Source organism: Suricata suricatta, chromosome 2 (assembly GCF_006229205.1).
Source record: "Suricata suricatta isolate VVHF042 chromosome 2, meerkat_22Aug2017_6uvM2_HiC, whole genome shotgun sequence".
Taxonomy (NCBI): Eukaryota; Metazoa; Chordata; class Mammalia; order Carnivora; family Herpestidae; genus Suricata; species Suricata suricatta.
The window spans coordinates 68,007,007-68,032,946 of record NC_043701.1 but is presented as its reverse complement, the minus strand read 5'-3'; the positions used below and the strand labels follow the sequence as shown (position 1 = coordinate 68,032,946).

The following is a 25,940-nucleotide window of genomic DNA, read 5'->3' as shown; positions in this document are numbered from 1 at the left end:
TTTAACCCCTTTTATTTATTTCACCCATTATCTCCCCTGCTGCCTCCTCATCTGGCAACCACCTTTTTGTTCCCTGTGTTTTAAGAGTCACTTTTTTGGTCTTTTTTCCCTTTGTTTCTTAAATTCCAATATGAGTGAGAGCATGGTATTTATCTTTCTCTGACTGACTTATTTCCCTTAGCATAGTACTCTATAGGTCCATCATTGTTGTTATAAATGGCAAGATTTCCTTATTTTTATGGCTGAGTAATATTCTATTGTGTATAAATATCACATCCTCTTTATCCACTGATCTACAGGCGGACCTTTGGGCGGCTTCCGTGTCTTGGTCACTGTAAATGATGCTGCAATAGATGTACTGGCCACATATCTTTTCAAACTAGTGTTTTTGTTTCTTTGGGTTTGTAGTACAAGTACTGGATCTTACGGTAATTCTATTTTGATTTTAAGAGGAAGAATACATTTTTTAAAAAGTGTTAGCTTGGGGCGCCTGGGTGGCTCAGTTGGTTAAGCGTTAGACTTTAGCTCAGGTCATGATCTCAGGGTTTTGGGTTTGAGCCTTGCACTGGGCTCTGTGCTGACAGCTCAGAGCCTAGCGCCTGCTTTGGATTCTGTCTCTCTCTATCCCTTCCCCGCTCATGCTCTCACTCACTCTCTCTCTCAAAAAAGTCAATAAATGTTTTAAAAAGTTGTTAGCTTGATGTATAATAAATATTTGGAAGTGTACTATGTGTACTTTGAATGATATTCTGGCTTTAAAATGTAAAGAAGGCCAAACTGGAATCAATGATTAATTCTCAGTGTGTGTGTGTGTGTGTGTGTGTGTGTGTGTGTGTAGATACATATTTTTTTACTTGACGTTATGAGTAGCATTTGATAGAATGAAGCACTCCCTTAAGACCAGCACTCCACCCTCACTTTTCCTTGGCTTCTTAGAGGACAATAGTGGTTCTCCCAATCCATAAGCATGGAATATCTCTCCTGATCAGGAGATAGGTTCTCCTGTTACTTCTTCCATGTTAGCAACAATTTCTCAGACTCCTTTAAATGACCTTGGATACAACTTCTGAACCTCATTTCTATCTTTGTATATGCCCTTCATTCTATCATCTACTTTTGAATGTTTCAAATGCCATCATCGGCTGATGACTCCCAAATTATATTCTAGCCAGTCCTACACTCATAGATCCATGTATAAATGGCCTGCTTGAACAATTTATATGGCGTCTAATAGTTATTCCAGACATATGACATTCAAACATTGAGTTCCTAGTCTTTCTCCTCCATATTTGTGTGTTTCGCAGTCTTTCCCATCTCAGGACATAGCAACTACATTCTTACAATTATTCAGGCTCCGCTCTTTCTCTCAAACCCTGCATCTCTTCAACCTTGTCACTTCTACCCACAACCTGTATCCAGAATCTGACCATTTGATACCGTGGTGTCAACCTAACCTTAAATCATGTTGCCCTTCACCTGTGTTATTGTGAAAATTTCTTAAATAATTTGCAACATGCTATCCAAAGTTCTATTAGCCCTGCAATGTTTTCCAATATCTGAGAGTAAAAGTCAAATATCTGAGAGGAACCCCTGAGCTAACCTAGGAGTCTCTCAACAATCTGGGCCATCCATCCCATATCTACTAAGTCGGCTTTATTCTTCTACACCATCCATAAATACTGTGTCCTCACTCTATTCAGCCATTCTGGTTCTCTCACAATTCTTCAGTCACATTACGCAAGTGCCTGCTTCCTTGCTTTTATACTTCCCATTCCCTTTGCTCAGATTTGTCTTTCTCCAGATGTCTTTGGTTTTTTTTCCTCATCTTTTTGATGTCCTTGCCTAAATGTTACTGAAGTGAACACTTCTGCTGCACCACTTAGAATTCCTTTCATGACTAAAACACTTGTTCTTCCAGCTACTGGGACTGTTGGCAGCTAAGTCCCTCTTCAGGAATTGTCCTTGACCAAAAGGAGCTATATTTCTTGAGGCTTTATATTGTACCCGAGTACAACTCAGGGGTTTCCACATCCAATGACTGGACAGCTTGGGAATATAAGGGTTCATCTCCCTTCTCAGTTATGAGTTGAGAGGTCATTCTAGTTCAAGAGTTCTTACAGTCTGAATCCTCTCTTGTAAATGCACTGTACTTCAACCATTCCTCTTGCTAAGTTTTTATTCTTATTCCATAGGCATATCTACCAAGAGTATTGCCCACTCAAATTTGTCACATCAATCTGTCTCAGATTCTGTTTCTAGAAAAATTAATCCAAGAAAGTTGGTACCAGCAGTGTTCCTAAGAAACACTCTAAAATGGCATACTGGAGAAAGATTACCTACCCCATAAGCATATCACTGATAGTTCCTGGGTTTAGTAGCAGTTTAGTTTATAAAGCTTTTCAACTGAGATGGCCTATCAGTGATAGACAATGTATAAGTGAGCAAAATCTTAGTGTCTGACTTAAGAAAAATAGAAACTATAAGAACTGTAGCTATGGACTATCTTTTCACTGAAGAAAGACAATGAAAGGCCAAGAGCAATTAATCACCAATTTAATACAAAGTGCAAAAACCAACTGATGCTTTGTACCACATAAAAAGAGTCTCTCATATCCTGTAGTAGAGATAAGGGTGGAAAAAGTGATGATCTGGTGTAGGACTTAATTATAAGGATAGTAGCGTTCCAAGATTCAAGTTTCAACCTTGGTAAGACTATTACACCAAAATCAAAGTCCTCATTGGAAAGAAGTGAAACTCAGAAACTTAGAATAGTGATGCCTGGTCTGATGCATCAAAAAATCCTCATTCCTTAGATTTGTACCCTCTGGGCTAGCAAAAGTGATATACGCTTCCCTTTGAAAGGCAAGCACTCCCTCTTACACAGCAACAGTGCAGAGCCCTTTGTCTTGTAACGTTCAACCTACTGAGGATCTATATCCACCTCTCATAAGACCTGTAACTACAAATCTGCTTATGACATAATCTGGCCAGGGAAGCTCTGGACCTGCCATCAGAAGAAAGAGCCATATACTGAAAGAGCTATAGAAATTAACCAATATGTATACGGAATATCTATACATGTGACTGGTTTCTAAGGGTACTAGATCAAAGGAAGGTAGGACATAAAGTTGGATAAAGGAGAGGTATCATACAGAACCTTATTCCTATGATACAGGGTGCCAACACTCTGGGAGATGTTATTAACATATTTTATAGGATGGCTCTTAGCAGACTGGATGTAGTGTTGTCCCATGGTAAGTGGTAGAGAAGCGCAATAGGAAGCTTAGGGAAGTTGGTGTTTTAGATTGGATAACCAATCAGACTTTAGGAAATGACCAAAAAACTTTCTATGTATTAAAGTAATGAGAAATTCTCTAGTGAAGAAGATTTCAGAATTATTGAGATAGTTCTATAGGCAGGGGTTGATGATTAAAAAATAAATTACAGACCTAGGATTCCTCAAATCAATAGGAATAATAAGATCCCCAAATAAGAGAGACCAGGTTTTAGCACTTAATTATGAGAACCAAAATAAGCGTAATACTATAATGAAAGTCAAAGTCAGAGTGGCAGCCAGGAAACCTTCCCAGGCAGGGACCTATGAAAATAGCTAATAAAAAAAGAATGTTCTTAAAGCCCAAATAAATGAGTAGGCAATACAAGTATTCCTCAGATTAAACAACCAGAAAAATCAAGGGTATTCATTAGGTCGATAAGAGTAGCTGCTCTCAAAAAATGTTATATGAACTCTTATTTTATTTCTATACTTGAGCTATTACTTCTCAAGCCAGAACCCAAATACCGCAAGATCCTCATGAATGAGAAAACTTCAACACCATGATATATTGTAGAGTGAAGATACCTTATGGAGTCTAAGTGGACCTTGGTACTTGGGGACCAGCAGCAGCAGAATGGCCATCATGCGAGAATGGAGACATACAGAAACCAGGTAATAAATGGTATCCTGGACCCTATCAAGGTTACAGTGGCTCCACTGGATTCACAGACTCAGCCAGTAGTCATTTCTCAAGTCTCTAAATGTATAATTAGAATGAATATACATGGCAGTTGGCAAAATCCTCCTATCACATTTTTTGCTTTGTTACAGTAAGGGTTAACAGAGTGAATATCAAATGGAAGTCAATGGTACTGCCCCGGTCAGTCCTTAGCTACTATGGTCCTTAAAGAAGGCACACTAGTCCAGTCTTTGTGCTTCACTTCAGTATAAATTTGAAGGACCACGTCAGCCTTTGGAGTTCTCTGTTGCAATTGCTTTGCAATACAATTTCTCCTTCTGCCAATATTGCTTCCTGTAATTACATGGATTGTTCCAAAAAACACTTTCTAGTGAGCTTTCTGCATGCATTTTTCATATTAAAGTCAGATTTTAAGAAAGAAACAGATGGACATATGGGAAGGGGAAAGCACAGAGAGGGAAACAAACCATAAGAGACTCTTAAAGATAGAGAACAAACTGAGGGTTGGTGGAGGGGGTTGAGTTGGGGATGGGCCAGATGGGTGATATCTACTAAGGAGGGCACTTGTTATAATGAGCGTTGGGCATTGTACGTAGGTGATGAATCACTGAATTCTGCTCCTGAAACCAATATTGCACTGTATGTTAACTAACTAGAATTTAAATAAAAATTTGAAAAGAAAAAAGTGAAGTCAGATTTTAGCAAACTTGATATAAAATCGTTACCTTTTCAGTTAGGTCTTCCCTGGACAAGTTATCTAAAATTCGAATCTCTCATCCTACCCATGACACCTATACCCCTTGTGTTCATTTTCTGTTTTATTCAATGCTTCTCACCATCTATAATTCTATATACTTTAAATATTTATCATGTTTATTGTCTGTGTGAGCCCCCATAGAAATTCACACAGTAGAATATAATCGCTATGAGGTGTTCTCTAACTTGTTTACTGCTGAATCTCCCATGCCTGGAACATAACAATCAGTGAGTGTATCAATTGTTAAATAAGTTCCTGCAACTCCAGAGGTAGTATTTCATACTTGAAATCAGGTGGAAAGGAGAATCATGTGTTTCCAAGATGTGGCAAAGAGCTGTCAAATACCATATACCCATCAAGTACTCACTATTCACCAATTATTTCAATAAGCAAGATTTTTTAAAAATGTACTCTTAGTTTGGATATTACAAACAGAAAAGAAGCAGAGGGCATGGTCCCTGTAGAGTATCCTGCTTAGTTAATGAGGAAGACCAAACTGACCAGTAACAGATTCCTCTTAGGAATTTACAGAGTAAAGGATTGCCTCGTGAGTGGTAGTAGATATGAAGTATAATGGAGAATATACATACACATATTAAGTTATTTTTTTAATGTTTATTTTTTTTTGAGAGAGATCATAGGCACATGAGTGGGGGAGAGACAGAGAGAGAGGAAGTCAGAGGATCTGCTGCTGACAGCAGAGAGCCCAATGTAGGGCTTTAACTAAAAATCCATGAGATCATGACCTGAGCTAAAGTCAGATGCTTAATGGACTGAGCCTCCCAGAAGCCCCTATATATTACGTTCTAAAATAAGTACTATGGAAAAAGCCATCTATGGAAGAGCAAGATATTCCTAGTGAGGAAATAAGGCATGTGTGAGAGCTAAGATGGGACACCTAATCAGGAAAAAGATAAACGTCCAGCTACAATAGAGAACGTGTTATGAGAAGTAATGGGAAGTATATTGGGATCGTTGGCTATGGCTACGTAGATTACTGAGTGTATGGTGGCAGGATGGAATAACAATTAAGGAGTTCTTTGATTTTTTTTTAACAAGAAGAGTATAATAATGAAATTTGGGTTGTGAGGAATGAAACCTGGCATAACCAGACAGGTTAGAGTAGAATAAGGCAGACTAGAATCAGGAAAAGCTAAGGAAGAAGTGGTTGTCATAATCAGAACCCAAGTGACTGAGGAACAAGAGGACGAGAATAAGTAGTAGAAATGTTGCATTAAAGACACAGTAAAAAACATCTTAAACAAGATCAGAATTTGGGACAGGAAGTGGCCCCTTAGGAAATAATTATGAATCTCATCTTTGTCAGTTAAGCTTAGATCATTTTTTAAATTTCCAATGAAGTTTACATATAAGCATGTTCTAATATATAAAGAAGAACATGTAGAATACGGTAGAAATCAATTCCAATGAATAAAAATACATATTTGTATTACCTCTTAATGCTGGTATCGTAAACTTATTGTATCACATGAATGTACTAACTTGACACAGTAAGTTTTACCCTGTTCTCTCAGGATCACAAGACTGCTCTCAGGAGGTCCCCAAAGATGTGAACTCTCTGGAGGAGATACCATGCATAGAGCTCCCAGGAGTGTACAGCTGAGTACCATTAGCAAAGGAGAGATGGTTTGCCTCAAATTTCATGGGAGTAGACAGGGATAAAGGTCATTGCTAAGGCAGCCAGGACTCAAACCGCCCAGGGACTCAAGGCCTGAAGTCAACACCTCCAATAATATGTGGAAACAAAATAAGGAATAGTACAGATTTGTATTTACAATTGTATTTGCAATTTCCAGAAGGAGCTGAGCCATTGAAGCCACTTATCACATTCTCAAAGGAACTCCAGCTTGAGGCCCAGGTAATCCTGGCAAAAGAGACATCTACAAAAACATTGTTTGAAATCTCATCATGCAAGGAAGTTGGGGAATAACTGCATGTCATCCAAAGATAGACCTTAAATTATAAATGTAAAACAGTGATTCCTCAAACTTTTTAAAGACGCATGTCCCCTTCTGAAGATTATACAGAGATCCTGACAAAAAACACCAAGAACAATTATTCATACGATACAAGCCTGTGGTATTTCAGGGACTTTTAGAGCTGAAGACTCTCTCTGTACTTCACATCAATTTTCTTTCAAAAAATAGATATTCCCAGTGAGGTTGATGCTGTGATATAAAAAATAAAAAAGCAACAAGACTCTTAGAAGTCGTTCTTCCTGATTATTCTAAAAGACCATGACTTTCCAGTACCATGTCTCTCGCTTTTGGGGTGTGTGGGTATACATACACAGAGCAATCTACCCCTTTCAGCTGGCTAATACATAGAACTCTAACATTATAGTGTCTTGGATGGCTTTGGGTTTGTTTTCAAGAATAAAATTTATAGACACATTTTCTCCTGAATAAAAAGCATCTAATTTAATTACCTTTCCCTATTATCAACTTTTATCAATTTTTCTCTCACTATGAAATGAAGTTTAACCATAGAAAGGGAGTATATTAATGTTATTTTTTAAGGCTTAGAAGAAAAGGAAAATGTGCTAACAGTTGTAATTGTATATACTAACACTATTTTAGGTGAAAATTAAGCTTTTTTATTGATTGTTTTGAGACACTCTAAAAAGGTCTAGGGTGTTAAGATAGACCCACACTGGGTGCCTGGGTGGCCCAGTGGGTTAAGCGTCCAGCTTCGGCTCAGGTCATGATCTCATGGTTCGTGGGTTCAAGCCCTGTGTTGGGCTCTGTGCTGACAGCTCAGAGCCTGGAGCCTGCTTCAGATTCTGTGTCTCCCTCTCTCTCTGACCCTCCCCTGCTCACGCTGTCTCTCTGTCTCTCAAAAAATAAATAAAAAACATTAAAAAAAAAAAAGACCCACATTGAACCTCAAAAAGGAGCCCTAACCCTACTGTCACCTTAGCAGAATGAAAGAAATATAAAAAGGACTCCAGGCCTCAATTTATTACCAAGAAATAATTTTTTTTATCATTTCCCGGCTGACACTTTGCCAAATAGTGTTAAACACATCAAAGCTAGTAAGATATTGTCCCCACTCTAGTGGAATTTATTATTTTCAACATTTTCTTAGGTCCAGAAAGCAATAGTCCTAAGTGAAACAACAGGACTAATAGCTCTATTAACAACCCCAGCTCGTCAGTGCAGATGTTTCCCAGGTACTCAGGAGAGAAGGCAAAGAAGGGAAAGTTTCTCTTTTCCCTGGCTCTCCCCAGCCTGCCTCTTCTAAATACAGACACATCCTGAATTTTATATCAAGCTTATTTTCGTCACTGATGAAACATTCACATAATAATCTCAAAGTTGATGACTGACATTCTGGGTTACACAGAAAAGTAGACGTTTTTAATTTCACACAGTGCAGTAAATTGTATATAGTCCCCAAAAGAGCTGCTCAGTTTAAGTTAATAACCTACTTAAATAGTCTTAGGAAAATGCACACCTTTTCAAACCTAGGTATGTCTCCACCAAAAAATTACGGCATATATATACTTGAATGCAAATTATAAGAAACCTCTTAGTTCACAAATGTTATGAAACATATAAGAATCTTGTGTAAGGTACTAAATATATTTGATTTTGATGTAAAAACAATAGGCAAAACCAAATTTATTTTAATATTTGTTATTTTGCATTGCTGTCAGTGAACTCTGCTTTCATGGGTGGGTATAAATAAACTAAGCAGGATGGAAAACAATTTGACAATAAAATATTATGAAAAAACTAAAAATAAACAAACTAAGCAGTGCAAATCTTGTCCCTTTGGGGCAGGACCTTTGCATTAAAAGCAATACCACGTGATTTGCATAAACCCTTGCATACCCACCTTTCCACATCTTTATACTATCATAACATGGCTTAAGAGAAATGAAAGCCCTGAGTTTTGACTATGCTTATGTATCTTCAGTCTGATATTTTATTTGAAAAAGCAAACAAATCAGGAGTATGTATTTAATTTGGAAGCCTAAAATTTCCTTTTTTTATGAATATGCAAAACCCCACCTGTTCAAACTTTGCACAAGAACTCGAAAGAAGAATAGTGCGGACGTGTTGATGGATTGACTGTCTAGTACCATTTACTGGTTAGGGCACATTCACAAATCCCGAACTATTCATGGAAAGATTTGCCTGCTGCCACAGGGGGCCAACCCTGTTTATATCTATACATACAGATAAATAGGTATTGCTGTTAAAACCAATTAGACTCTCTGTATATATAGAGACTACCTAACAAGTGCTTTATGCCTCATGTAAATAAAAAGTTGAACGTAATCTAATCTTTGTCCCCGACCTTGCAGATCTCAAGTGCATGACATCTATTGGGGTAGTTAAAAGGCATGGAACATGTTTAGATGTATTTACTGTCCTTATTCTTCGGGAAGAACCAAATTACCTACTGTTTCAGAGAACATTGTTTTTTTTTTTTTTTAATTTTCTTGATACCATATCAGTGAAAGTCCTTCCAGCACAACAGCTGTTGCTTAATGACCCCAAAGACTTAATGCATTGTCTAAATTGAACACAGTTCAGTGTCTACACCAAGCAGACCCTCAAATAATGTTGATGGATTGGCTTTCTCACAAGCAGTAAAAGCTCATTTTATACAGATGGATCCTATAAGGTTAAAATCAGTACTTTAAGAGCACTGTGTGTTGAATTCTGTTTGTGGCAATACAACAGTATGTATAAATATAAGCACTACAGTTATTTGTTTCCATTTTTTAAAAAAAGATGTGTTCTAGTTAATACTAGAAGATTCCCAATAATTTTGAGTGATAATCTAAGCATATAAGGTATAAATTTGGATGATTCAGTGTAAATATTATATTATTATGATAGATGATATTGCAGTGATCATCTAGAATTTGAAGATTGAAATATCTGAAGATACATGCTTGTTGATGAGTAATAACTTGAAAGCACAGTAATAAAGATTGCCTGTGAGAAACATTCCAGTTGAAGTGTTCACTGCACACCAACTTTAGTATATAGATTCTGACCATGTTCTACATTATTATACACTATTCTTTAAGGAAGATGAGCAAGTTTTGAAGATGTGCCATGGCTGGTCACTTAATTTGAAAGTATAATGAATTTCCTCTTTTGTTTCCAGCGATACCGCCAAAGCGATGTATGGTTTTACCTTTTGATCAGGTGATAGCTCATAAAGCATCCCCTTAGTCAAAGCGGAGTCGCAGGGAGGGGACGGGCTGTTAGGAGCCTCCGCAGAGCACTGCTCCCGCACCCTCTGCCCAAGCCAGAGCTGTGCCGCACATTTGAAGTTTGGCCAAATAAACTAACAAAATGGGAAGCGGAATTAGTTCAGAGAGCAAGGAGTCAGCCAAAAGATCAAAAGAACTGGAGAAAAAGCTGCAGGAAGATGCTGAGCGAGATGCAAGAACTGTAAAGTTGCTGTTATTAGGTAATCTTTTTTTCCTTTTGCTTCCAAAGCCTTGATTTTTAAAAATTATATTAAATTTTCTCAAATTTTAGTTTTAGGTATGGGGATTTATTATGGGGATTTATTATGAATATGTGTTTGGAAACTTAAATAGGCTTTAAATGTACTCTATAAATATTTACTATCTTTGTTTAGAATTTTACTTTTTTTTTTTTTTGGTTAAGCAGAGATAAATATTCCTCAGGTAATTAAATTCCTCTTTGTCAATAATACATTTTACTATTATTAAAAGAAAACTCATTTGCATTTATTATTTTATCATACCCTAATCATTTTCTGAATATCAGTCATTTGATATTGAAAACAATCCTTTAATTACAAGTTATAAAAAGTTAGGTTATTTTGTTTGAGCAGAAGTAGGTTAGGTTTTTTGATATCAAAGTTAATATGTTATTTAACTACTTGGGCTGTTAAAACCAATTAGTCTCTATTTATTTACAGAATAATGGTAAGGTACTTTAAGTTATATTAATAACATTGTTAATGGGTTCTGAATACTGGCTGTGATATTGTCTGTATTTTTGTGAAATACCCCATTGAAAGCCTTTTGGGACATTTATATATTGACTTAGCTTAGGAATTATGTTCCTTCTATCTTTTGATCCTCTTAAAACTCAGCACAATGTTTTACCAGAACCATAAATGTTGAATGAATTGAATGAAAATCTATATGCTGCCTATTTTTTAAATAAAAATCTAACATGTAGTGGCCACAAGATAAATATGTTTTTGACATAAAAATAAAGACCTATAAAAAGAGATCAAAACAAGGAAATTAGTAGTGTATTCCTCCTGCTTACACACAAAATGACTTCATTTTATTTCAGCATTGTGTATCTTTCACACAAAATATCCCCTTTAAGTGTCCCTTTACTGGGTCTAATTTGCTCCCAGTGACAAGAGTGTCTCAGAAACCAACTGTGGGATTCCCAGCAATTGCTCCTCAAAGAAAAGAGAACATTCTCTCCCTTTATGCACAAGTTATGTGGCCACAGCACTTGAAAGTAACCACCTAGGGGTTTGTAACTTAGAAAGATGTTGGGGGCCAGCTCTTATGAAACCAGCAAGTAGAGTTTCCCTCACATTCCAGAGCATTCTCTGAGGCTTTGATCAAGACTAAAAGTAATGTGGACATAGAAAAAGCAAATAAAGGTTGAGAGGGAAAGCTACACATTCTTACAAATGTATTCGACGTCCCTCTTGTACTAAGAACAGTGGCATAAGACTAATGATAAAGTATATTTAAAATTCCTATGTTTGAATAAAATTTCAAAATTTAGACATATTCTCAATATGCCAATTTTGTTTTGTTTTTTAAAAATATTTATTTTTAATATAATTTATTGTCAAAATGGCTAATACACAGTGTGTAAAGTGTGCTCTTGGTTTTTGGGGTAGATTCTCATGGTTCATTGCTTACACACAACACCCAGTGCTCATCCCAACAAGGGCCCTCCTCAATGCCCATCATCCATTTTTCCCTCTCCTCCCTCCTTGCCATCTACCCTCAGTTTGTTCTCTGTATTTAAGAGTCACTTATGGTTTGCCTCCCTCCCTATTTGTAACTATTTTTTTCCTCCTTCCTTTCCCCCTGTACCAATTAAACCAATTAACTTTAGATTAAAGTGGCTGGGTTAGATCAAGAGGAGAGGGTAACTTTTAGTACCAGAGATATAAAAGAATCTGTAGTAACACTATTTCATCTTTCATTTTCCCAAGACAATTCTAATTTATGAAATTCAGTTCCAAAGTTACCATACAATATGTATGGATTTATTGTGTTCAAACAATATATTCACTGAACTTATTTACACAAGATGAATCAAATTCTCAAGTCTTCCTCTTCTAGTTTATTCCAAATATTTATGTTTTTTTTTTTCTGGACTCTGAGTTCTATGTATGATCATTCAATAGTCAAGTTAAAAACAACAAAATCTTTTAACAACTCTGCTTCAATTCTTATTTTTGACTTGAACTCCAATTCTGTAAACTGCAAATTATTATACAAAATGTGGCCTCATTAAGACATAAAAGTGTTTCGTGGAACTAACCTAAACCTTCCTGCCCTCCTACCTTCAAATCCCCTCATGAATGAGATCTGTTTAATTTCTCCCATCTTTGAAACAAGATTCCCGTTCATTGAAGCATCTAATCAACAGTTTTTACCAATGAGTATATGTCATGTGGAACTAACCAGGTATGAGTTGGTAATAATCAGATCCTGATTCTAAACCTTTTGTAAAAATTACACGTTGAAAAATATTTTTGACATAATCCTTTCTTTATGCCAGTCCTCTTATTATCCAATAGGACATAACACAACTTACCAAATTTAACATTGCTATAGAGTAGATGCACCATTTGAAATTACTGGATACAAGATATCAGTGAATTTAAAGAGCTATCTACTAACTATTTTTACAAATAAAGGATCACCTTGCAGACAGATTCCCTCTCTTTATTATGCCTTTCAGACATTTAGTAAAATTACAGAAGAGATGACAAATCTTTTCCCTTAGCAATAAATAGCCTTCTAGAAAACAGTGGATATGACTCATACATTCATGGCACATTTGACAATTACTATCAGAAAAATGTTGTCATGTGCTTAAAAAAATTAGCCTGTAAAGAAGCCCTAGAAAGAGTACATTTTAATAGCAAATTCTAATGAAGAACATGTTCTCTTTTGGAGAATTCCGAAATTATTTTTTATAAACAATTCACAAATATTTGATTAAACTTCATTTCTATTCAAAAGAGATACCAGTCATTTAATTTCAGAATCAGTGTGAATCGTTTCCCTTTTTTCAATGTCCCCTCTCTTTATATTTTATGTTAATTTCTTTTGTACTTTTTTAGATTCAGAGCTCAGCGGGAAGTACAAAGAAAACTAGCTTTGCTTTTTCTTCATATTTGAAACACTATCACAGTCATTCTACGATTTTCAGTTGAGATATTATAATTAGCATTTAACCAGTGATTTTGCATTATCATAGGCTATTCTTTAGTTTTCTTTTAGAGCTAAACCTGCTTATTCTTTATTCTTCTATGTGCTGTATTGTAAACATCACATAATTTTTTTAGTGGTAGTGTTTGAGTTTTATTGTTTTAAAATATTAATGCAATCATCTGACCCTTAAAACCATCAACTTGAATAGGGTCCAAAGATACATATTTGTGTTAAATGTGCATATATTTCTTAGCTAATCAACCTTTTCAAATTTTCCAAAAGGTTCCACTTACTCAACAAATGGATATTTCAGAAGGTGTCTTTTCTAGTCTGACAGTGGGAGAATTATAATTCTGACACTGTCTGAAAGCTTATTACAAAATAATTGGTAAAATAAAATTTGCATAGCAGAATTGGCTAAATCTGGCAAAATGGAGAGAATATAATTCCAAGTGAATAGAATGTGTTTTGCAGTGATTTGAGATTAGAAAATTGACTTCATATTTTCATCATATGTTATATTTTTCCCATGTCTCTGAGTGACCTCAGGCTTGCCACATAAGTTCCGAGAAATGGTGGGTGTCAAAGTATTTCATAAGTTGTAAAAAACCAGACAAATGTGATTTTGGTTGTGTAACAGATTTTCAAAACTGAAATAAATTGAATGTCAATAAATGTATACAATATTTCTTTCTTTAGTTTTCCTTTTATGTACACCTAAAAGAATAGAGGACACAAACTCAGGTTAAATCAAAGTTCTTATTTTTATTCTTTTTTTCAAGTAGGTCTTTATTTTTTTTAAGTACCTCTAAATATGAGAGGGAGAGTATGCAGTAAACTGGAGGTGTTCCTGAGTCACTGGCTAGATCATAAATTCATCGAGTGTGAGAAATTCTATTTTGAATTTCCATTACACCAATGGAGTCAATATTTGTCCATGGATATGATTCGACAAACAGATCCCCTGGGATACTTACTTTAGGATCAACCAATAAATTTTTTCTCATCACTAATGATAAGTGAACAAAATGTAAGACATATTCCTAAATCATGTTTTCAATTTTTGATTTATTTAAATTAAAGCCATCCTTTCCTTGCTGTAATAATGTATTTTGTCTCAAAATATTACAAAATAATTTATGTTTCTGAAGATATTCAATCTTGTGGATACACAAGTATTTTCAATATAAATGTTTAAAATTGGTTTTCAGTAGAGAAAAAACAGAAAAAGTCAACTTGTGGAGTTTCAAATTTTCTCCAAAATGCTGTGGACTGTTTGCACCATAAAAATTTTAAAGGCAAGGCCAAATATTTACAATGTTGCATTTATTTACAAAAAATGGCAAATGCCAGTATCAGATAGCTTTGTGTAATGTTCCTTTCTTCGACAGGCAAAGAGCACTTACACAAATGTTTTGTAAATATTTGGTTGTTTGTTTTAGATGAATTTATCTCACATAATCAGTATGTCCATATGACTCAAATTTATCACATAAAAATACAAACCATTTATTAAGGCATTCCATATTTAGCCAAATGATGGTATTTGTTAATGAGATTAAATAATCCTGTTAACTCTAATTTAACAGAACCTCTCTAGTAATATTGCAGAACTTTTTTATATTCACTTCTTTTTATTCAAACTCTGAATTATTGGTTCAAGAACAAGCAATACTGTAGCTTTAAAATCATTTATATAAGCACCACGGGTAGCTAACAAAAAGTTATTTACCCCTTCATAACGTTTGAGAGGAAGGAGGGTCATGAATATTTGATGGAATAATGACTCCAGGATACATTTCACATGCAATATACCTCCAGTTCAGATTTTAGACTCAAGCTCAGAAGCCATCTGCTTATCTCTTTTCTCCAAGTACTGAGATCTAAATACATCAGTGTAGATCTGAACCTACCGTAGTAGGATTCAAGGAGGAACTGAGGAGGAGACCCATCAAGATGTGAAAACACTCATTCTGTTTATTAGATCCTGATGCTTTAAAGCAGATGCCACAGCTTTCATTCCTGCCTCAGTATTTCATATTCAAACAGAATAAATTTGCTACTTAGAATTATTCTTCTTTTAACATATCTGAAAATTTCCATCTCTGACCAGCATCTTGTATTCTATCATATCTTATTCTTTTAGACACTAGCTGAGTTAGCTCTTCGACTTTATGTACTTCCCTGCCCCCTTCAATCAGAATGAGCCATTTTAGCTGTGTTCCTCTGACAATTCTGAAATACCCTGTCCCTTTCATCTTCTGCCTTGACATTCACAACTTCAACTCCAGATAATTCCTCAAAATTCTCCACTTACCATTGTTCTAATATCCTGTAGTCAGCCCTTAGTGCTTATCTAATTGTGACCCCCATGCTCACTCCCAATTTTCGTCATTTCCAGATGTGGTAGAATAAAACAGTATCTCCTTTTCTATTTCCTGGCCGACAAGTATCTATTTTTGACTTTAGCTGGTCCAAGAATTATTTTACTTATTCCTAGTTTTCTACTACAGTCCTCCAAAGGGCTTCTGTTTCTGCATTCCCAGTATCACTTTGATCTAGAACTCTTCCCCTTCTCCCCTGTGTCCCTGGAGATGAACACCCACATGTCAGATAGTCATAGAACATTATCTCCAAATATCACTGAAGTTTTTTTTTTTTTTTAATTTTAAAGTTGTGGTGTCTGGCTGTCTCAGTCGGTTGAGTGACCTACTCTTGATTTTGGCTCAGATCATGATCTGATGGCTCATGAGATGAGCCCTGTGTCTGGCGCTGCACTGACAGAGTGCAGACTGCCTGGGGTTCTCTCTCCCTTTCACTCAGCCCCTCCCTTGCTTGTGCTTTCTAAGTAAATGAATAAATAATTTAAAGTTAATTTTGGCCTCTACGTTATAAACTTAATCCTTGTCCATATCTTAAGAATTTTGCTTTATGAATTATTGTTTCTTTTCCATTTTCAAAATTCTTCTCTACTGCCTTCTTCCTCTTGACATATATATATTTCTAGTAGCCTAAAACACATTGAGTCCATAATCTCCCTGAATTTACCATACATAGGTATATTTTTAAAAATTTTATATTGGGGCACCTGGGTGGCTCAGTGGCATCTGCCTTTGGCTCAGGTCATGATCTCACAGTTCCTGGGTTCCAGTCCTGCGTTGGGCTCTCTGCGGTCAGCACAGAGCCTGCTTGGGGTCCTAGGTTTCCCTCTCTGTCTGCCGCTCCCCCACACATGTGCTCACCCACTCTCTCAAAAACATAAACACACATTTAAAAAATTAAAAAATGTTTTTATATTGAAGTGCTTCTCAAAGTAGTGTATGCTCAGTCTTTTTTTCTTACCCTTTATGTTCGCTTCAGTTAACTATAATCTCACCTGTGTATCTTCCTATTAAAAAATGATCTCTCATAGAGCCCTGATAACTTCCAATTCACAAAACCCAGACCTCAGTCACTCTGCATCTCTTTTCTTTCTTCATCCTGTAATATTGGGATACCCTCTAGTGTTTTATATTTCTTCCTTCCTCACGTATTGAAGCTTGCTTCTTCTCCCCATTCTTAAGTGCTTTCACTTATCAAGGTTTCTCTTTGGACCTTTGTGGTTTACAATCTCTACTGTCTCTTAGGGACCTCACATCAGAACTTAATGATCTCCTCTGGAAGAATAACATTAGTATCTTTCCTTTTGCCCATGTCTTCATCCTTATTTGCAAATTTCTCTTATTCATTAGCAAATTGCACCTTGGGAGACCTCAAAATTATTTTTCAGGTTTATCTTGCTGCCTATTTATCCCCAAGCTTTGAATTCAATGAGGCTCCCTATTACATTCTTTCCCATTTTATCAACTCTGGATTTCAATCTTCTTTAACTTTTTTGTGATCATTCTTTGCCCATTGCCTATGGCAATTTTGTCACTAAGTCAAGTTTTATCTCTATCTCACAGAATGTGTGTCTCCTATTTCTTTTTCCACTGTTTGTTATTGTTTTCAGTTTATAAAAACACCCCTATGAAATAGATATTATTTTCATTATATGGGTAAGAAAGTAAGAACTTAAGTAATTCAGTTTCTAAGACCACAAATTAGTTTACAAGAAAACAAAGCCTTTTATTCTAATCTGTGTTAGTTTTAAATTACCTGTATTCTAAAATCTATGAAAGCAAACAACATGTCAGCTTTTGTTCTGCATTGAATTCCTTTGGCTTTCGCATAGGAATACACGCATGCTGTGTGTAGGGATGAATAACAGAATCAGAATCTAAAATATTTTCATATGTTGTTTGTAGTGTCTAAAACATAGACACACATTCTGTATGTGGAAAAAAGCCACGTCATCCCATAAAGAGCTTGTTTTGTTTTGTTTTGTTTTTTTAAATTAACAGGGAGATACTGATCGGTTTTCAGAATGTAAGTGAGAATGGTAACACTTGGATTTGGGTTCCTTTTTTTTTTTTTTTTTTTTTTTGGTCAAAACCCATCCTGACTATCCTCTGAGACAAAGATGTTCTGAGACTGATTGAGGTAGGTAGACCAATTAGGAAATTGTTACTACTATGCAAATATTAGATGAGATTGTAAACTAAGGTGGAAATTATAAGTCTGGAAGTAAGATTTGAGGGACATTAGATGACAGGGTCAAGAGGACTTGGTGGCTGGCTGCATGTGGGTTTTAAGTGAGAGTAATGATTAAAGGTGGAATTAAATATAATGATCATTTTTACTCATCAGTATGAGAACTACAAGAAAAAGTTTAGATTGGGGAAGATATGAAAGGAGTAATAATTTAGGACTTCAAATGTATATTTGTAATACAACCAAGTGGAGATATTCATTAAATAAATGAATATATGGGTCTGGAAATTAGGAGGGACAACTCAAGTGAGCACTGAGATTTGATATATTCAGCCCTCTCTCTTCCTTTGCTCAATTATCAAGTGTGTATAAAATGACCATATAATGAACCAAGGCCTTTAAAAAAGCTTTATTATGCAAAAAAAGTGTGTACATTCCTGTTCCACAATTAAGGAAAGTTCAGACAAATCTATCTACCATCTATGTTTCTAATTAAAATAGGCATGTTTGGGGAAACTGCATAAGTCTGTATTTTAGTTTCTTCCTTTTTTAGCCTAAAATGTTTATTAATAAGATAAGAAAGAGGACATACTTTTTAAATACTTCTCAAAATCTGGGAAGGCTCATATAATCTTTTAAATATTATATTTTAAAACAAGTATAAAATTTGAACTATTTAAATAAAATTTCATTAGAAAATACGGTACATAGCCACAATATTTTTCATGAATGAAAATGCTTGGTTTGCCTGATAACTGCTAACGTATCTAGGCATTTTATAGATTTGTGATGTTTATTAGCATTCTATCTCAGAAATAGGTTTTCAGAGATGTCAATAGTCATAGAAATATATCTGACATTATATGCTTACTGATGTGATACACCAAAAAAAACAAAACAAAACAGTATTATCTATGCTAAAACATTACCATTGAACCTAATCAGATAAATACAGAATATCGAACTATTTAAGAAATTACACTGGACCTTAGAAAAATGCCAGTATCATGAAAACAAAATAAAAACAATATAAAAATGGAAATATTCTAAATTAAAAGAATTTAAATGGCGTAATAACCAAAGGCAATATTAAATTTTGGATCTTGGAGCCAAGAAATATAAAAAGTATGAAAAAATTTTTTGGAACAATCAGATAAACTTGAATATAGGGTGTATATTAAGTAACATTTTGGATTATCTAAATTTTGTCAAGCATGAAACTAGTATTGTGATTTTATAGGGGAAAAGTGGCCTATTCTTATAACATGCATTCTGAACTATTTATGAGTGAGGTGTCTGCTTTCAAAAGGTTCAGCAAAACAAAGGATATTATATATATAACATTATTTCATACACACACACACACACACAAAGAAAGGAAACATGACAAAACATTAAAATTGGTAAAGGTGAAGGGTATAAAAGATAGGTTTTCAGAGGAGCATATGAAAGATGGTAGAGTAGGAGTGTTCAGCCCCCTTGATTCTCAGACACACTGAGGTAACAGGTACACATATGTAACAAACTCTGACAATGAGCTGAAGACTGGCAGAACAAACATTCCACAATTAAGTGTAGACGAGAGTCCACATCAAAGAGGGCAGGAGAGGTGGAGTCACAGTTATGAACCAAACCCCCAGCGAGACTAACCACAAACAGAAGGGACACCACAAGTACAGTGAAGCGAGAGAATTAAATTCTACACCAGGCACCCCAGGCACTGCCCTGGGCGGACAAGTTTCTATCAAGTTTGGCTTTGAAAGCCAGTGGGGCTTCAATTTGAGAGGTTTTATAATCAGCAAAGTTGAACTACAGTTACTTTAAAAATCAGTAGCCTTAATTCCAGTAGAGGCAAGAAGGCAACAGGAAACTGAACCCTCCACCACATCTTGCAATCTGCCATAGCAGAGATCAGCACCACTCCAAACTGATTCCTGTCTTAGGGAGAAGAGACTGTAACTCCATGCACCAGCACACCCATAGTCCTTGCATCTAAATTTTTTTAACTTGCTGCATAGGGAGCAGGCCCTGCCATTGAGTGTATCTGCACCCAATGTGTTACAGCTGGTCTGAGCTCAAAACAAGTGCAACTCAGTGACAACAGTAGGGACCATGAAGTCACACAGGAGACAACCCTGGAGCGCCTGGTTCTAGTGACCAGGGGAGCATTGCAATACAGGGTACCACAGGACCTCTTGTATACAAGGCCACTATTTTGAAGACCAGAAGATATATCTGACCTCCCTGATGCATAGAAACAAAGAGACAAAAGGGGGAGACAGAGGAATATGTCTCAAATGGAAGAATAAGACAAAAATCACAGAAAAAAAGCTAAATGCAACAAAAAATAAACAGTATGTCTGATAGAAAAATCAAAGTAATAATAAGCATAATGGACTTGAAAAGAATAGATGAACTCAGTGATAACATTACAAAGATAAAGGATAAAAAGGAACCCGTCAGAGATGAAGAATACAATAACAGAAATAAAAATATACCAGAAGGAATAAACAGCAGATTGGAGGATGCAGAGGAACAAATCAGCAATCTGGAAGAGGGTAATGGAAAGCAACCAAGCTGAAGAGCAAAAAGAAAAAAGAGTAAAAAATAAATGAACATCAGTTAAGTAAACTCAGTGACACCATCAAGAATAATATCTGAGGAAAGAACAGACATCCAGGCCCAGAAAACACAGAAAGTCCCTAACAAGATTAACTCAAGGAGGTCCACATCAAGATACCTAATAATGAAAATAGCAAAAAGTAATGATAAAAAGAGAATTTTAAAGGCAGCTTGAGAAAAAAACCTGTTATATACAAGGGAAACCCCAGAGGGTGATTAACTGATTTTCCAGAAGAAACATTGGAGACCAGAAGAGAGAACATGATATATTTAAAGTATTAAAAGGTAAAAACCTTCAATCAAGGATACTATATCCAGCAAGGCTACCATTTAGAAAAGGAGAGATAACAGTTTTCCAGAACCCCCCCCCCCAACCAAAAAGGTAGAGGAGTTTATCGCCACTAAATCAGCCTTACAAGTAATGTTAAAAGAAATTCTTTGAGTGGAAAGAAAAGGCCTAAAGGCCTTTATTAGAAGAAAAATATGAAAGAAAAATATTTTACAGGCAAAAATAAACATGTAGTAAAGCCGGTAGATTAAGCACTAATAAAGCCAGTGTGAAGGTTAAAATGCAAAAGCAGTAAAATCAATTATATTTACAAAAATTAGTCAAGGGATACAGAAAATAAGAGATATAAAATATGACTTTATATATATATATAACATCAAAGGGGGAGTAAATATTTCAAGTTTTTAGAATATGTTTGAAGTTTAGAATATGTTTGACCATAATTTAATATAGACTACTCTACATGTAAGATGTTATATATGAACCTACAAGTAATAACAAATTGAAAACATATAACAGCCACACAAAAAATAAAGAAAAAAGAATTCAAGAATCACATTAAAGAAAGCCATAAAATAACTTGACAAGAGGGTAAGAGAAGAAGAAAGGAATAGAGAAGAACTGCAAAAATAACCAGAAAACCATCAACAAAACGGCAATAGATACATACCTTACCAATAATTACTTCAAATGTAAATGGACTAAATCCTCCAATAAAAAGACAAGAGTGACTGAATGGATTAAAAAACAAACACAAAAACAAGACCTATCTATATACTTCCTATAAGAGACTCATTTTAGACCTACAAACACACACAGACTGAAAGTAAAGGGATACATCATGCAAATGGAAGTGAAAAAAGTCAGGGTCGCAATAGTTCTATCAGAACAAAATAGACTAAAATAAAGATGATAGTAAAAGACAAAAAAGGATACTACATAATGATAAAAAGATAAACCCAACAAAAGGTATAGTAATTTTAAATATTTATACACCCAAGACAGAAGCACTTAACTGCAAAGCAAATATTAACAGATACAAAAGGAGAAGCTGACAGCAATACCGTAGTAGAGAACTTTAACAGCCCTTTACATAAATGGATAGAACATCTAGACAGAAAATAAAAAAGGAAACAGTGACTTTTAATGACACATTAAACCAGGTAAATGTAACAGATATATACAGATCATTATATAAAAAAATCCATTACAATATACATTATTTTCAAATGCACATGGAACATTCTCCACAACAGATCAATCATATGTTAGGTGCAAACTATCAATAAATTTGAGAAGACTAAAACTATATTAAGCATATTTTTTGTCCACAATGGCATGAAACTAGAAATAAATTAAAAGAAAAAAGATATGGTAAAAACTAGTAAAATTTTTAAAAAATACATGAAAATGGAAATACAATGACCAAAAATCTTTGGGACACAGTAAAAGCAGTTATGAGAGGGAAGTTTATAATGATACAAGCCTACCTCAGGAAAAAAGTAAAATATCAAATAAAACCATCTAACCTTATATCTAAAGGAGCTAGAAAAAGAACAAACCAAACACAAAGTTAGTGTTAGGAAGATAATAAAGATTAGAGCAAAAATAAGTGAAATAGACACACATACACACACACAAAGAAAAAACAATGGAAAGATTAATGAAACCAAGAGCTGGTTCTTTGAAAAGGTAAACAAAATTAACAAAACTTTTAGCCAGATTTTTTAAGAAAAAAAGAGAGAACTCAAACAAAATTAGAAAAGAAGGAAGAGAAATAACAACCAACACCAAAGAAATGCAAAGAATTATGAAAAATATCATTTAAAAATATCAAAACAAATTGAATGAACTAGAAGACCTATATAAATTTATAGAACATACAGTCTTCCAAAACTGAATCAGGAATAGAAAATTTGACATACTAATTACTATTAGTAAAATTTAATCAGTAATCCAAACTTGCAACAAGCAAAATTCTGGGACCAGATATCTTCAAAAGTAAATTCTACCAAATATTTAAAGAGTTAATACCTGTTCTTCTCAAATTCATCCAAAAAATAGAAGTAGGAAATCTTCCAAATGCATTCTATGAAGCCAGCATAATCTGCTACCAGACACACACACACACACAGACACACACACACACACACACACACACACACACACACACACACACTACAGGCCAGTATCTCTGATGAACAGAGATGCAAAAATCCTCAAAAAAATATTAAATTGACTTCAACAATACATTAAAGGAATCATTCATCACAGTCAAGTGGAATTTATTCCAGTATTGCAAGGGTGGTTCAATATTCACAAATCAATCAATATGATACATCACATTAGTAAAAGAAAGGATAAAAACCATATTGCCATTTGAAAAGGCTTTTGACAAAATACTACATCCATTTGTAATAAGAGCTTTCAACAAAGCGGGCTTAAAGAAAACATACCTCAACATAATAAAGACCATATATGAAAAACCAATAGCTAACATTATACTCAATGGTGAATAATTAAAAACTTTTTTTTTTAAGATCCAGAACAAAGACAAAGATGTCCACTTTCACTACTTTTATTCAACACAGTACTGGAAATTTTGGCTATAGCAATCAGAAACAAGGAAAAGGAAAAGGGATAAAGGAAAGGAATGGAACGGAATGGAAAGGAAAGGAAAGGAAAGGAAAAACTCACTATTTGCAGATGACATGTTACTATATGTAGAACCCCCCAAAGACTCCACCAAAATAATTATATCCAATAAATCAGTTCCATAAAGTAGCAGTTTACAAAATTAATATACAGAAATCAGTTGTGTTTCTATACACTAATATTGAGGTAGGAGAAAAAAGAACTTAAGAAAAAAAATCCCACTTATAATTGCAGCAAAAAATAAATTGTAGGTAATAAAATACCTACAAATATATTTCACCAAGGAAGTGAAAGATCTTTATAAAAAACTATATAATTTTGATGAAAGAAATTGAATACAACACAACCAATGGAAAAGTGTACCATACTTATGCATTGGAAGAATTAATGCCATTTCAATTCCCATACTACCCAAAGAAATCTACAGATTCAGTGCAGTTCCTATTAAAATATCAATAGTATTTTTCATCGTACTAGAACATATTATCCCAAAATTTGTATGAAATCACAAAGACCCAGTATAGGAAAGTGATCTTGTGAAAGAACAAAACTGGAAGTATGATCCCAAATGTTATAATATACTATTGAGTTTTAGTATTCAAAAGAGTATGGTATTGGCACAAAAGTAGATACATAGATCAATGGAACAGGATAGAAAGCCAAGAAATAAACCCACATATATATGATCAATTAATTTAGGACTAAGGAGGCAAGAATATGCAATGGGGAAATTATCTTTTTAAGAAACTTTCTTTTTTTAATGTTTATTTATATTTGGGGGGAGGGAGAGAGAGAGAGAGAGAATACACACACAAGAGAGAACAGAAGAGGGGCAGAGAAAGAGGGAGACAGAAGATCCAAAACAGACTCCATGCTATCAATTCAGAGCCCTATGCAGGGCTTGAACCCACCAACTGTGAGATCATGACCTGGGCTGAAGTTAGATATTTAACAGACTTACGCACCAGGTGCCCCAAGACAGCTTTTTCAATAAGTGGTGCTGGGAAAACATGACAGCTACACATAAAAGAATGAAACGGGGCCACTTTCTTACACCATACACAAAAACTCAAAATGGATTAAAGACCTAATTGTAAGACCTGAAAACTCCTGAAAAGACATAGGCAGTAATGTCTTGGACTTCACTTTTAGCAATTTATTTATCGAAGTGTCTCCTCAGGCAAGGGATGCAAGCAAAAATAAATTATTGAAAATATACCAAAATAAAATAAAAATTGCACAGCAAAGGAAATAATTAACAAAAAGAAGGGCGACCTATTGAGAGAAGATATTTGCCGGTGTTATCTCTAATGAGAGGTTAATATGCAAAATGTATAAAGACCTTATATAACAACACCAAATCATCACCATTACCATGATCATCATCCAATTAAAAAATGGACAGGGAACCTGAGTAGACACTTTTCCAAAGAAGCACACAGATGACCAACAGACACATGTAAAGATGGTCACCATGACTGATCATCAGGAAAATGCAAATCAAAACCATGTTGACATGTCATTTCACACCAGTTAGAATGGGTAGTATGAAAAAGACAAGAAATAAATGTTGGTGAGGATGTAAAGAAGGGAACGCACATGCACTATTGGTGAGGATGTAAACTGGTGCAGCTGTGGTGGAAGACAGCATGGAGCTTCCTCAAAAAACTAAAAATAGACCATTAAGCAACAGCTCAAGGACCTGGATGAGAACAGGAATGCCAAGGTGGACTTCAGCAAATTTATTGTGCTTGTGACCACCCTCACAGCAGTCTGCCACAAGTACTTTTGAGTGGGTGGGGGTCCACTGATGATCTAGAGACCAGATCTCTGGAGGGGGCTCAGGTGGGCTCAAGGAGCCAGCCCCTGACTTCCAGAACTCTGTGGGCAATCGCTTCCCTGGGCTGGGCTGCTGACGACCCTTTGATTAGTAAAATGCTTGTGAAATGCAAATAAATAAATATATAAATAAATAAATACTGTATGATCCAGTAATTTCACCACTGAATGTTTACCCTAAGAAAATGAAAAGACTAATTTGAAAAGACATAGGCACCATGTGTTTATTGCAGCATTGTTTACAATAGGAAATATATAGAAGCAACCCAAAATTCTATCAATAGATAAATGGATAAAGAAGGTATGGTATATATAAAGGAATATTACTCAGCCATAAAAACTGAAACCTTGCCATATGCAACAGGAATGGAACTAGAGGTATCATGCTAAGTAAAACAAGTCAGACCAGGAAAGGTGTATACCATATGATTTCACTTATATGTGAAATCTAAAAAAGCAAAAGAAATGAACTCATGAAAACGAAACAGACTCTTAGACACAGAGAACTGTTGTAGCAAGAGGAGCAGTAGTTTGGGAGGATGGATGAAATAGATGAAGAAGATCACAAACTTCCAGTTATAAAATAAATAAGTCACAGAGGTGAAAAGTACAGCATAAGGAATATAGTCAATACTATTGTAATAACATTGTATGATGACAGATGGTGACTATGTCTACTTGGTGAGCATTTATTATATACTCAATATATACAACTGATTAATGGATAGAATTGCTGAATCAATATGTTGTGCACCTGAAACTAATAGAGCACTGTATCTAAAT

At 35.1% G+C, this 25,940-nt stretch overlaps 1 protein-coding gene across 1 annotated transcript in view; it reads left to right on the top strand.

Moving 5' to 3' along the window:
* Positions 1-10,073: 10,073 nt before the first annotated feature.
* Positions 10,074-25,940, top strand: part of GNAT3 (G protein subunit alpha transducin 3) — a 55,941-nt gene continuing 40,074 nt past the window's right edge. The window contains exon 1 of the mRNA XM_029928123.1: positions 10,074-10,191. Coding sequence (XP_029783983.1) covers positions 10,074-10,191 — 118 coding nt within the window. The remainder of the gene's footprint in view (positions 10,192-25,940) is intronic.